The sequence below is a fragment of the Furipterus horrens genome, unplaced genomic scaffold (assembly GCF_987537825.1).
Source record: "Furipterus horrens unplaced genomic scaffold, mFurHor1.1.pri manual_scaffold_4, whole genome shotgun sequence".
NCBI lineage: Eukaryota > Metazoa > Chordata > Mammalia > Chiroptera > Furipteridae > Furipterus > Furipterus horrens.
Genome location: NW_028327174.1, coordinates 19,580,235 through 19,595,232, shown reverse-complemented (window position 1 = coordinate 19,595,232; position 14,998 = coordinate 19,580,235). Strand labels below are relative to the sequence as shown.

At 39.4% G+C, this 14,998-nt stretch overlaps 1 protein-coding gene across 3 annotated transcripts in view; it reads left to right on the top strand.

Annotated features, from left to right (window-relative positions):
• The first annotated feature begins 206 nt into the window (after positions 1 to 206).
• Positions 207 to 14,998, top strand: part of CFAP54 (cilia and flagella associated protein 54) — a 244,906-nt gene continuing 230,114 nt past the window's right edge. For all 3 annotated transcript variants that reach the window (XM_090275372.1, XM_090275371.1, XM_090275370.1), the window contains exons 1-4: positions 207 to 539; positions 6,867 to 6,972; positions 9,590 to 9,733; positions 13,218 to 13,389. In XM_090275372.1, coding sequence (XP_090131498.1) covers positions 214 to 539; positions 6,867 to 6,972; positions 9,590 to 9,733; positions 13,218 to 13,389 — 748 coding nt within the window. In that variant the 5' untranslated portion in view covers positions 207 to 213. The remainder of the gene's footprint in view (positions 540 to 6,866; positions 6,973 to 9,589; positions 9,734 to 13,217; positions 13,390 to 14,998) is intronic.

Sequence of the window (14,998 nt, the reverse complement as noted above, 5' to 3'; positions counted from 1 at the left end):
CAACCTTTTCTTTTTCTCATCAGTGAGAAGGGAAGGGGAGGGGAGGGGGGACCCTCAGGAGCATCCCTCCTTTCTGGACCCAATTCTTTCTTCCTTTGCCCTCCAGGGGCCGCTGTGTTTCCCCGAAAATGCTCAGGAGACCTGGTTGCCTCGAGACCGTCGCCAGGCAACCGCGTCTATACACATTTCTGGTCCAGCCCGGGTCTCGTCAACATGGCGGCGCAAGGCCCCTCCTCGACCACTGCATCCAGCAACACGTCTGCCACATCGGTGTCTCTGCCAGGACCAGCACCGCCCCGGCCCTCAACCGCGGTCTCGAAGTCGCCCCTGGAGTCGAAGGCGAGCTCTCTGAACCAGCTGCCTCGCTCCACCGGCTGCGAGGACTCGTTGTCCCTTGCCGTGTTTTATGGGCCGCTGGACGCTAAAAACCCGCTCCTGGCCTCCTGTGAGAAGGAGATACAGGAGTTGCTAGGCTTTATGAAGAGAAAGAAGGCTTTAGCAACAGCGGAGGAGCAGAAGCACGAGTTCCGCCGCCGTTGGTGAGCGGACACGGGGCGCTGGGGCGGGGCTGGCGGGACAACAGCGGACAGCCTCCCGGCCAGAGGCGGGCATGCCCATGGGGACACAGATGTTGGTCCCAGACCTGGGTGGGCGATGCGGAAGCAGAACCCGGCCCAGGGGCCCTGGTGACGTGAACAAAGTTTAGAACTGAAGACATATCGCTCTTCCAAGCCTCAATTACATCTTGGCTTCCTGCTCGCGTCAAACTAAAAACAGGCAGTGTTTCATTTGTTCTGTTTTGGCGTTGTCTCCTAATTACTACTGCATGCCAATAAATTTTAGGCTCACTCATGGGCTTTACAACTCTCTATGTTGTGGGTATAATTTTGTGTACAGAGAAAAAGGAGTAACTTTGAGGTAGCTTAGGTTCTTGATGCCATGAAGTACGTTATTCTGTGAACACATGCCTTTGATTTCTTTTTATATTAATAGGATCACAGTGATGTCTTGATTTTGTGACTAATTTTGCACATCTAATTGCCTTTTGTGAGGTTCTGTTGCCATGTTATTATTTCGAACTGCAAACTACCTCTTTTCAAGTTTCTTTTCTATGTTACCATCCTTTTTTCCCTCCCGAACTACAGTGCAAAGTGAACAGTTACAAATCTAGACAAAGAATGTTGTTTCAACATATTTTTTATTTATGCATTTAATATAAATAAATAGTTATAACTTATATTTGTTCTTTCATGCATTTTATTATTTATTGAGCACCTACTATATATATAGTGCCATAAAAAAGATATACAAATTTGTATCCTCATGGACCACATATTTTTGTGACTACAGAGGGCTATTAACAAATTTGTAAGGAAATTATTTCAGAAGGAGAGAAGTGGTGGGGAAAAAATTAGAGAAGGTAGTGGGGATAGAGGATATGGGATAAGGGTTTCAATTAAAAATGGGGTGATGGGGAGCATGGTCAGGGAAAATCAGGAGAAGTGGCCTTTGAGAAAGACGAGCAGATATGGTAGCAAGTGATGAGGGTTTCTGTAGAAAGAATTAGTCAAACAGGGAGAACAGCAAGTGGGAAGGTCCTTGGGTGGGATTGTAACTATGGGAAGAACTGGTTTCTAGCAGGAGCTAGGGAGATTATGAGTTTAATTTTTCAATATATTAAGATTGAGATGTAATTCAACATTCAGGCAGAGCCATTATGTAGGTGGTTGGACATTCGAATCTGGAGGTCAGAGAAGATATATGTTGAGGATTGTCAGTGTATAGATGATATTTAAATTATGATACTGGATGGAATAGCTAAGGAAGTACGTTTAGATGGAGAAGAGGAGAGTTCAAGCACCGAACCCTTGGATGCCTGAAAATTGACAGTTGGGGTAGGGGGACGATTAAGAAAACTGGCAGGGATTTAAAAGAGTAGCTAAGGAGGTAGGAGACAACCGGAAAGTGTGTAGTATACTGGAAGCCAGGTAGAGAAAGCGTTTCAAGGAGTTTATTATAGTCTAGAGAGGGGGTAGGCTTTCAATGAGTCATTAAGTCAACAGGGAAACACGTGCTATGAAAGGAGGTACTGAACACTTATATGTGCCAGGCATTGTACTAGGTGCTGGGATACAGGAGTGAACCAGACAAAAATCCCTGCCTTTTGCTGCTTATATTCTAGAGGAGGAAATAGACAATAAACATATTACATAGGTATATTTTACGGGGACCTAGAAAGTGATAAATGCCAGGAGAAAAATCAAGAGTGGAAGTGTCATGGAATGGGAAACAGGAAGTTGTCATTTTCAATAAGGTGGTCAAAGTAGATGACGCTTGAGCAGAGGATTAAAGAGAACACAGCAGGGCCATTTCAAATGAGTGGTAAGGGAGGTGACATTAAGCTGAGAGTAGAAGGATGCTTGGCAGTTGACCTGGCAAGGGGAGAGGATAAATAGAGGGAACAAGCGTGTGGGAAGATCTTGGCCGAGAAGAGTCAGGGACTTGGGAGAAATGGACAGAAGCCCAGTAAGCATAGCTTACTGAGTGTGGGTGCAGCGGTTTGAGGTGAGATTAGAGCATGAGGTAGGGCTTTGGAAGGTTTTAGAGGCCATTTATAGTTTGCGTTTATTCCAAATGCAATGAGAAACCATTAGATAGTTTTTGTCAAGGTATTAACCTTATGTGATTTTGTTTTAAAATCTTATTTTGGTGATCTTGTTCAAATGGAGCAAGAAAAACAATGTGGAGACCAGTTAGGAATATAGGAGGTAAGATTTGCTTTTATAACATATTTGATAGATGGTTATTTTTTAAAGTCAAAATTTATTTCCTTTTATAAATAACTGTAAGACCTTCCATTAACCATAAAAATTAATAGTTTTTAAAATGTAAATTTTTATCATACTAGCAATGTCATTAAATTTAGTGCAATAAATTTTTAAAAGGTATGCTTTTGTCATAAACACATAAGACTTAGATATTCTGTTTATAGAATTTTGATTTTCTATTTTACAAAATTTTAAATACCTAGCAGCTATAATCAATCAGCAATCCAAACTACATTAACATTCTTCTCTTAAATGTTGTACATTATATAGTCTATATTATATTTACCTTATTTCATCATTATGTAAGCCAGTCTCACTGAGCAGTCTTAACTTGATGTTAGGGTTCATTTTAAAAAAAAAGAAGAAAAAGTTCTCTTATTATATAACCTTGATTGATTTAACAAAGCTGGTATTTTTTTCTTTTATGAGTAACAAACTTAGTCATCCTTATCTTACCCATAACAGTTGGAAGAATTAATTCTCTCATCTGCATAATTTAAGAATTCTAGCAAGGTGAATTTTTGGGATTTATTATATTTATTCTAATACTGTAGCATTTCATGAAGCATCAAATGAAACTGAAAAAGATAAATCAAACAAGAAACCAAAAACTTCTCCCTTTTTGAACTTCTATGGGCTATATTTGCCACACTATTTATTTGACATTGTTATTTAGTACTTGGTACATGTATATATTTTTCTACCACTGAATGTTATTACACAGTCCATGAAGGTAGGAATACCCTATGCTCCCACTTCCCTTGTCACTTAGTATCATTTAATTACCTGAGTGGATTAATTGACATGTTTTTCTTGAAGTTGTTTTATTAATATACCAATGTGTACATTATAAGTACCAGAACCATTTTCAGTCCTTAATTTTGTATTCCTCTCTGTATTAGTCAGTTTAGGCTGCATTACAAATACCATAGACGGGGTGTCTGAAACAACAGAACTTTCTCATAGTTCTGGAGGCTACATATCCAAGGTCAAGGCCCAAGAGGGTCGGTTTCTGCTGAGAGCTCTCTTCCTGGCTTGCAGATACCCCCTCTGTCCTCATATGGCCTTTCCTCTGAGGAAGCATGGAAGCAGGGGAGTTGAGGTGGGGAGGGTGGACCTTTTAAAAAAAAGAATAAAATAAGATCAAGGAATGCTTTTTTCTATTCATTCATTCATTATTTCAACAAATATTTATTGTGTACCTACATATGTTACAGAAACGGGAGTCCAAAAACAAACCCCAGAGTTTGCGGCTGGGAGATAGGGAGCAGGAAGCAGCTTTCAGGATGCCCTTGCATGCCTGGAGCTAGTGGCTGGATACATTGTTGCAAAGATCCGCTTTACTTCCAAGACTCAGGAAGATGGGAGGGATCTTGGACTGTGGGCTGGTAGGAAGAAGCAGACAGAGCCACGAGGGTTCTGTGAATGGTCAGAACTGTTTGCAACACCGACTGTGGGAGAGGACGCAGGGAGAGAGAGGAGGCAGGGAGGAAGAGGAGGAGCAGCGGACATTTTGGGCTGGCTCTGGCTCTAGGAGGCTCTCTCTCTCTCAGGCTCTCTCTGGCCCTCACGCCCTCACTCTCTGGTTCTTGTGGGCTCCCTCCATCTGGCTTGGAGAAGGGATCTCTAGGCTGCTTTAAGAAGAGGCTCTTGCCAGACTGCTTTGAGAAGGAGAGGAGATCCATGCGGTTTGCAGGAAGAAGGCAGTTTACAAGGAGGCTGAGAATCCAGGTGGCCCTGCATTGAGAGCTGGAGGGCACCACAGCACAGAAAGGACCTCCCCAATCAGAACTGAGTGATTGGCAGCTACTGGTAAAGCTGAACCGTGCCTAGGAAGTAGGGAAATGATGTTTCTGACTTTCCTAAGACTGGCTTGGTCTGGGAGGGGGAGGCAGAACCATGTGTAAATAAACAATTCTTTTTCTTTTCACCAAACTCTGGTATTCAGAGTTATGATTCTGGTGGCGGGCAATTGGACCCTTAACGAAACAGCCCGTGGGTTCTGTTTCAATCGGAGCAGCAGGGGTCTGTTACACATATACTCGATATTCACTCTTCTTGGAGCTTGACAATGAATAATGTAATCAAGGTCCTTGCTCTTAAGAAGTTTATATTCAGAGGGATTGGAAAGCTCAGTTATATATGTCTGAGTTAAGAGCATGGATTCACTAAGCCTAAGTTTCATCAACTGTATATTTTGGATATTAATGTTACCCATCTCAGGGTTGTGAAAATGAAATGGGAAAAAAAAGCATATTGGCTAAAGATCCAGAATAGCCAACATAATGTTGAAAACAAAGCTGGAGGACTAATACTACTTGACTTCAAGACTTACTGTAAAGTTACAATAATCAAGTGAGTGTGGTTTCGGTAAAAGACTGGACAAATAGATCAAATAGATCAAAAGAACAGAACAGAAAGCCTAGATAGAGACACATATAGTCAATTGCTCTTTGAGAAAGAATCAAAGGCAACACAATGGAGTAAAGAAAGTCACTTCAACAGATGGTATTGGAATAACTAGAGATCCACATGTAAAGAAATGAATCTAGACACATACCTTATACCCTTCCCAAAAGTTAACTCAAAATGGATCACAGACCTAAAGCAAAACACAATGCTATAAAGCTCGTAGAAGATAAAATAGGAGAAATATAGATGACTGTGGGTCAATGCCTTTTTATATAACATCAAAGGCATGACCCATGAAAGAACTGATAAGCTAGACTTCATTAAAATTAAAAATTGCTGCTCTGTGAAAATCACTGTCAAGAGAATGAAAGCCAAGCCCCAGTTTGGAAGAAAAGGTTTGCAAAAGACATATCTGATAAAGGACCATTATCCAAATTATACAAAGAACTCTTAATACTTAACAATAAGAAGATAAACTACCTGATTAAAACAGTGGGTCAAGAGAAACTCACCAAAGAAGATATACAAATGGCAAATAAACATATAAAAAGATGCTCCACACCACATATTGTCAGGAAGATGCATGTTGAAACAACAACAATATACCACTACACATTTATTTCAGTGGCCAAAATCTGAAACACGGAAAATACCAAAAGCTGGTGAGGATATGGAGCAACGGAAACACACATTCATTGCTGATAAGTATAACCACTTTGGAATAAACTTTGGTGGTTTTTACAAAACTAAACAGACTTTGGTAAATCGTTCTCTGAAGGAGTTGAAAACTTACGTTCATTCATAAGTCTGTACATGGATGTGCATAGAAGTTTTATTCAAATGGACAAAACTTGGAAGCAAATAAGATATCTGTCAGTAGGTGAAAAGATGAATAACCTGTGTATATTCAGACAATGGGATATTATTCAGTGCTAAAAGGAAATGTGCTATCAAACCATGAAAAAACATGGGGGAATCTTAATGTATATTACTTAGTGGAAGAAGCCAGTCTGAAAAGGCTATATACTATATGATTTCAACTATATGACATTTTGAAAAAGGCAAAACTATAGAGAGAATAAAAGGGAAGGTGGTTGCCTGGGGTTAAAGAGAGGGAGGGAGGGATGAATATGCAGAGCACAGAGGATTTTTAGGGCAGTGAACAGTAATGTCATTATACATTTGTCCAAAGCCAAAGAATGTACAACATCAAGAATAAACCCTAATGTAAAACTATGGATACTGGGTGATGATGATGTGTCAATATAAGTTCATCAGTTGTAATTATTGAATTACTCTGGTGGGCGATGTGGGTAATGGGGGAGGCTGTGCGTGTGTGCAGGCAGGAGACATATAGGAACTCTCTGTACCTTATGCTGAATTTTTCTGTAAACGTAAAACTGCTCTAAAATGTCTATTTTTAAAAATGTATATAAAGAGCTTTGATCAGTGCTTTACACAAAAGAAGCAATAATTTTAACTGTAGCTTTAACTTATTAATAATTAGACATTAACAATAAGGCACATTGGAAAGACTTAGCACAAGATAAGTTTCTAAGGATTGCTTGCTTATTAATTGAGCTTCCCTACTGACTTTGAAGATACCTTATTTTATGATTTTTACAGTGCCATCTCTTTGTTTAATATCTGGACTAAATATGCACCCCGACTGCCAGCTGCCTATTACAATGAAAAGCTTCTGAAGGTTGGTGATAGCCTCTGTGAAATGAAAGTAAGTGCCTCTGGAGTAAAAAGAGCCTCAGTTAAACTCATTTGGCTAATTATATTATTTGCCTTGATACTGTTCCTGTTTTACATAATTTGCTCTTTTTAAGGAAAATAAATAAATAAATACATAAAATTTTAATGGGGCACAATAACCAAAAAAAGTATTGTTTTTTAATTTTGTCGTTGAGATTTTCCGGAGGTGAGAGATTCCTGAACAAAGAGAGCTGGCCACAGCCCCAAGCTAACAGAGGGTGTGGTAGGCGCCCCACAGGAAATGCTGAGTCATCATGTTCCTACCTTACACAAAGGGGCCCAGACACCACTTCCTGTTGTTTTTCACGTGGTTGTCCTTACCCAGAGAACAACTATAGGGCTTCTGGCCTTGTTGCTGCGCTGCCTGCTTCCCAGTGCCCTGTGTTAATGACTTCCAACTCCTTAATGTTTTGCTGCATGTAAATATAGCAGTCATTCCATACCTGCCCTGTTTCTTGCTCAGTATTGTATTCCAAACTGAGTTTGCCCTTATTTCTAGTTCGTATCAATACTTGGGTCTTGGATTGCCGTGGACTCTTGGACTTAAGAACACACACATACCACAGTTGAATTATTAGTTAATGATAATGTAAGTTTTTCCCTTAAGCTCTGGCCTAGGCTCAAATTAATCCAAGTTAAGTATGAGTGTTTGACACATCTAGGATCACTGAACCAAGAGTTATTTTATCCAAAGTGGTTTTAGATCAGACATGGGCCATATTTAGTGTCATCTCAATCTTCAGTTGCCCAGTGTTAATTTCTTCCTCTATATCTATTTCCTGGACTTGGATCCTTTTAGTTTGGGAGGGAAGTTTAGCAAATAGAGGATAAGATATGAAGGAACTTTAATAATGAAGAACTAAGATCTATTTTCTGCTGCCAAAATTAGAGAGTTCTTAGCTCCATGTAATTGGACTATGGTTCTTAAAACTTGAAAATTCAGAGTTTGGAAAACTATAGGAAAAAAACAAACAGATGAGATCCAGTTTTTAAGCTATTGGAGTAACAGTTTTGACAAGAACTAGAAGAGTGCATCCTCTCCATTTTTATGCTTCTCAATATGTGTAAGAAGCTGGTGATACACAGAACAGTTTCCAGGTGGGTGGAGTGAATATAGGGGGAAGGAGGAGGAAGGAACATGTTAGAAGTTGATAAAGCAAGTGGATGATGGGTATTGACTAAGGATTTAGAATATTTCAGATAGAGAGGCCCAGGTAGGACATTTTTTAAATTGGCTTAAAGGAACCAAGAAAACGTTTTAAATACTTTCCACTGATGGGAAAGTGGGCTGCTAAAGGTATTTATAATCCTGAAAATGAACTTAATTTGTTACTTTGGTTCTAGAATCTCTTTATTTTAGTTACAGTAAAGATCATTTTGTTGGAATACTGTTGTTTTGAACCTAGATTTGAATTCATTGTGTGAATCAAGTGAGAACAGAAAAGAATCAGAAGTAATTAGTGAACAGTAACAAACAAGGCAATAGAAATAGAAACATCACAGCGTCTGACTGTGGCTGCCTCCCCAGGGGCTAGGTAACCTGAAAGGCAGTTCACAGCCAGGCAGTTGCTTTTCCTGGAGACAGTTACAGGGGAGGAAGCTGAGTAAGTAAGGGTTACAACAGACACATACTTCAGAGCCCTACTCATATCCACCGCCCTGAAACTCCAGATCAACTGTGCCTTGTGGGCTACAGAAGTGAGGCATTTGCCTTGGTAATGGGAATATCAGCACAAATTAAAACAAACAGAATCAAAACTAACAATAGCTTAGACTTTTTCTGTTTGTTCTGATGCAGCTCCAGAGACTGTTGACAGATGAAAGAGATTGAGCCAGCTCATCATCTGCACTTTTCTCTCCTTCCCCTTCTTCCTCTCCCCTCCCCTTCTTCTCTGCATCCCTCCCTCTCTTTCCTCCCCTTCCCTTCCCTCCCATTCTCTCTCTCCTTCCTTCCTTCTTTCTTCTTTGTTTCTCCCTTCCTCCCTTTCTTCCTCTTTCTCCTTCCTCCAGCTCTCCCCTCCCCCTTCTTTCTTTTTCTCTTTTCCTCTCTCTCTCCCCTTCCTTCTTTCTCACTCCCTTCTTCCCTCCTTTTCTTCCTCCTTCCCTCTTTCTCTCCCCTCTCCCCCCTCCCCATCTCTTCCTTTCTTTCTTTTTTCTTTTTCTTTTTTTGGAGCTTAGTAAGTAAGGCTAGTTACATAACTCATCTGCCTCTAACGGAGTGGATACATTACCATCATGGTGGGCTTGAATTTTTAGGGTATTCTTATCTTTGAGATTATGATGGTTTTATCTCACAACAGATGTGTTGTGAGGAGGATTAAATGAAGCAACACACATGAATTGCCTAGCCCAGAGTCTATCACATGCGTTTGCAAATGATAATGATAATAGCAGTAATAATGTAATGGTGGTAATAATAGTGGTAATAATCAAGATCGATACAATTGAGAATAATATAAATAGTACCAAATTTTAATAATGACATAAGTTGACAATTATTTAATATAATTTAATAATTTAATAGTTACTAAAAGTTTAATAAGCAAAATGACATTTTGAAATTTCATCAAGTGCTCTTCTTATTTCAGGAATATAAATTGGCCCTTTTACAGTGCTATGGAAGATATCTTCAGCAGTTCAGTATCAGCTTTGATGAGAATAAAGCAGATGTGCATCAATTCAAAACTGTCTTTTTTCCAAAAGGCTTTGGAGACAAAAATGCTGCACATACCGTAAGATGAAAGCTGCTAAAATAGCTACAACGTATGATTAGCTATGCAAAATATCTTTGTTGACAGCTTCTCAATGTCTTTCCTTTGCCCAGCATAGCATTTGCCTGTGTGCTATAAGTTGCTTAATAAATGTTTTCAGTGCTGGATAAGAAAGTACACTTATTAAACTTTATAAAGATGCTTTGGAGATTGTATCACTATAATCACTCATTCATCCAGCAGACAGTTATTATTATAAGAACTAATATTTCTAGTGCTTTTAGTTTACAAAGTGCTTTGGAAACACACTTGATCTTCAGAATAACTTTGTGAGTTAGATACCATTATTATTTTTATTTTTACAAAAGAGATAAAGAAAGCTAATCACACAGTATAACTAGTGGCTCTGGAGATTAAACATAGATCTTCTGATATAAAATTTTATGCTTTATTTCTGGTATACCAATATTTTGTCAGTTGCTACTGGTTGAGCAGTTATGATGTGCTAGACTCTTTTATATGCAGTATATGAATTATCATCTTGCAGCCTCTTTATAGTCTTAAGAGATGGGTCCTATTATTCCTCTTTTACAGATGAGAAAACTGAGGCTTATTAAAGACTAAGAAACCAGCGCACTTAAAACAATGGACAGAGTCGGTGTTTGAACCCAGTCAGTCTGACTCTAAAGTTATGTTATTCCAAACTTGATTATTCAAGGCCTTGGAAACATATGTGATTTAATAAGCAGAAAATCTCAAAGCATTTTGGGGGGCACATTTGGCTATATCATAGATGCATGAATGGGAATAGCAGGCAATATTTGCACATAAGTTGGCACCCCATTGGGGAGAGTACTGGATGAAAAGCTTAGGAGTTTGGACTTTGAAGGGCTTTCCCATCTCCTCCTGGTCTGGGAACCCCTCTCTTGAATTATTGCATGATCCTGCTTTCCCCCGGCCTCCCTGGCTCAGCACCAGTGTCCCGGTGAGCTCCACTGCCCGCCAAGCTTGTATCTTAGATATCGGTGTGGCTCACCACGTACTTCCTTCCGGTCTCCTGCACACTCTGCTTTATTTTTCTTTTGTCACCAGCTATTTTCTTCTGTTTATTTTGTTATTTCCTGTCTCCCATTCTAGAATGTGAGCTTCATGAAGACAGGGACTGCTTTAACCTCGCTGTAGTGGCTAGAATAGTGCCTGCCAGGTAATAGACCCTCAGTAAAACTTTATTGAGTGGATGAATAAATGAAATGATATAGTCAGATTTATTAACCTAGAAATAGTACACAGAATAGATTAGGAGGAAAAAGACTGGGGGCAGAAGGAAAAGCAATGAAGATGATGGAGAGAGTATGCCAGCAGGACTATCGTGATGGGTGCAAATAGATGTGAAAAATTTGGTTTTTTACCTGCTAAGTCTGAGGTTCTGGTATGACAACTGGCACCCTGCAGTTCTCCATAAATATGTACAAAATGAGTTAGATTGAAAATGTAGTCCGGTAGGAATTTGACAACACAGGACTAGAGGTCTTGAGAAGTTTTGTTAGAGGAATAGTTCTTGGATTTAAATGCATAAAGATCATAGTTGAAGCAGTGATACCGAACAATTTACTGCTAGAATATTAACAGCAAAGGTTTGGGCAAGCATACTTAATCATGTTATTTAATGATCCCCTTTGTGTGTACTGTAGGGGGGACATTAGGGCAGAGCTGGCAGGAGTTGTCTCTAGAGCCACCCTGCCTAGGTTCGAAGAGCTGCTGTGCCATTGCCTACCAATGGGATCTTGTTTTTGTAATTTCTTTGTGCCTCGGTTTCCTCACCTGTAAAACGGAAGTAATAATACCTACCTCCTAGTGTTGTTTTGAGATTAGTGAGATAATACATGACTTAGTCTAGGGCCTGGCATTCAAAAAATGTAGGTATCATTAGCAGTTTCTAAAAGAGAGAGTACTTAGAAGATAATGATTATTCCAACATGTAGATACATTCAACGGATTTCTTTTGTGATACCAACTACACGGTGGCTGGAAATAGTGTACGGTATCCAAGCAGGAAATCAGTGTGGAAGATAAGGCCCATTTGTATTGCTAGGGGTGTGCGCTCCCAAAGCTTTAACAGTACTCATCGATACTCTAGCCAAAATCTCTCTTTGGAACTCCACATCTACCCTGCATGTCATAAACATCTCAACTTGACATACCCCAAGCGGAACTCATCATCTTTCGTGTGTAGTTGGCTCTAACCTGTCACCCAAGCAGGAAATCATTGCAGACCCCTTGCTCTCTTATCTTCCACATGTAATTGCCCACTAAGTCCCATCGACGTGGAGAAGACTTAAATCTTTTGTTTCTCTTTGTCCCGGTTCCGGGGCCCGATTCCAGGGCCCCATTGCAGGTCCCTGGTATGTCCGGGCGACCTCAGAGGCTTCTGATCTCCCCAGCCTCCCTCATGTAGCTTTGTGCCCTACCCTCTGCTTTTCATCTTTCACACTTCCATCATAATTAATTTCCACAGCGTAAATCAAGCCATTTTACTCCTCTGACCTTTGACTTTGCCCTTTGGTTAACATCCACATTCCTTGGATGTGGATGAGTCTCCCTGTTCCTACCCTGCACTACCTGTATTTATCTTAAATCTTTTTATCTAACCTTATGAAAAACGTTCAGTCAGTGACCACAGCAACTCGTCTAAACCTTGTACCTGGAATTCTTTCCCTTTGCCAAGAGCAGGGGCCACGTCTTCCTCAACTTTGAGTTCCTATTGCTTAGCAGAGTGTGGCAAATAGACGTGCTCAGTAAACATTTGCCCAATGAATTGTGTAAGTGGTAATTAATTACATCCGAATTAAGTTAAAATGCCGTTTTGTGATTTTTCAAAATGTATTCAATTCCATAGTCTTGGAAACAAGATTTCTTACCTTTTTTTTTTTTTTTGGCTTCTGAAATTTTTTGATTAAGGAAAGGTAACCTTAATGAAATGGATGCTTTGAAGAAACCTATTTTACCTCATTTTTTTCTGTGTCTTAATCCCTTAGGGCTGTTCATAACATAAATTCATAGACTGATGGCTTAAACAACGAACATTTATTTCTCACTTTGTGGAGGCAGGGATGTCTCAGGTCAATGTGCTGGAAAATTTGGCATCTGGTGAGAGTCTGCTTTCTGGTTCATAGATGGCTCTCTTCTTCCTGTGTCCTCAGATGGCAGAAGATGTGAGGGAGCTCTCTGGGGTCTCTTTTATTAGGGCACTAATCCCTTTCATAAAGGCTCTACTCTCATGACCTAATTACCTCCCAAAGACCCCACCTTCTAATACCATCACATTCGGGACAGGTTTCAACATAAGAATCTTGGGGGACACAAACATTCAGTCTGTAGCACTATACTGACCTATTAAATTAATTACACACAACTGTTTCCATTTTAGTTTTTTATATTTTAAGGAAAGCTTTTCTAAGTTGCATAAACTTTATATTCATGTTTATACTTTTCCCATGTGTTTCAGTTTCATGCTTTAAATGGCAAAAATATTTGCAACTACCAGCTAGTCTGTGACAACGATACGAACCTGCAGAATAAAGAATCGGTGATCCATTGTCTGGATATCTTGTCCTCCTTAAGACTCATCATGCAGGTGGCGTTGCCACAGGAGCACCTTTGCTGGATTATCTTCAACGGTATATGCCATTGTATTTTAGTTTCCATGGCATCTTTCAGAAAGTTATTTAAATGCCAAGTTTGACATTAATTTGATTACCTGGTGATTTAAAACATGTTCTTTCATAATAGGGCGATTGTGTTTGTTGTACTTTTATCACATTTTAATTTGTCCTCATAGGCAGGAGCTTAGAAAACATGTCTCTGGGTTTTCTGTGCAAGGAAGGGTTAGAGGCTGTGGGGTTAATCAGTTTCAGGTATATATACAATTCATAAGTAAATACAAGTGGAGAAGAACAAAGAACTGCTGCCCGTTAGATTGGTACTGAGCATCATCTGTTTATTTGTCCTTTTCTCAAGTACTTTGACCAGTGACTGTGGCTTTCTACGTATCAACCTCCTCCTCCTACTCAGTTTTGAGTGAGGAGCTTTTGTGTATGTATATGTGTCTGTATAGTATATCTATGTACATATATACATTGTATAGATAAACATACATTTATTACATGCAGGGTGGGGCAAAACTAGGTTTATAGTTTGTATGAAAAATAATACAATAATAAATAATGCAAGAATAAACTCTGTGTTTCATGTATTCGTAACTGTAACTACTTTTGCCCCGCTCTGTATATGCATTATATACATACCACATGGAACATTATCTAATAAAATGTAGCATTTGTTTTTTTTAAAGAGTTACAATTTAAATTCATTTTCTTTTTAAAGTTACAATTAAAAGTTGCCGTGAGTCATTTGCTGTTGTTTTCCAGATAATATCTCCTCAAAAGGAAAATAATGGAAGTGTGTTCTATGTGCATAAGAGCAGGACAAAATATAATAACTTGAAAGAAAACATAGTGGATTTTAGCTCATCTATGACAATTGAAATACATTTCCTAGCCTTTTCCTTCCTCACCCTCCCCAAATAATTTTTTGACAATTTGATTGAAAATTACATTTGCTGCCAGAGATGAGACTGACTCTGGAAGAAATTTTTCAATCCAGTGATTGCGGGTTTTGTGCTTGATCATCCACCAGAGGATCTGTATTTCCTAGAGTAGCCACTGCCCTCTCTCCACCTGAGTTGGTCAAATATCTTGGTAGGGACTGAGAAGGAGTAGAGGTTCAGGACTCAAGAATCAGTGATAGGCCCAAGGGCTGGGCCTTGTGTGAATGGTGAAATGACACAGCACAACTCCCTTGCTGATCTTCTTTTAAGATCACATGCTCAAAAATTCCAGTGTTCTTAGAAAAAAAAGATGATTTCTGTATCTTCTGCACCCTTTTCTTGGTATATGCTTTTTCTTTTCACAGGTGTATCGTGTTCTAGATTTTATCTTTTTTCCTAAATATTTTTCTGCTCAATATTATGTTTTTAGAATCTAGCCAGGTTCCTGTGTGTAAATCTAGCTTGTTAACGCTGACTACTGACTTGTATTCTGTAGATACAGTATTCCCTCACTTATCGCAGGTATTACGTTCTAGACCCCCCCGCGGTAGGTGAAAATCCGCGAAGTAGGAACCTTACATTTATTTTAGTATTTGTATATATTTTAAGGCTTTATAAACCCTTCCCACACACTTATAAACCGTTCCCAGTCCCTTATTAAGCTTTCCACTCCCTTACTA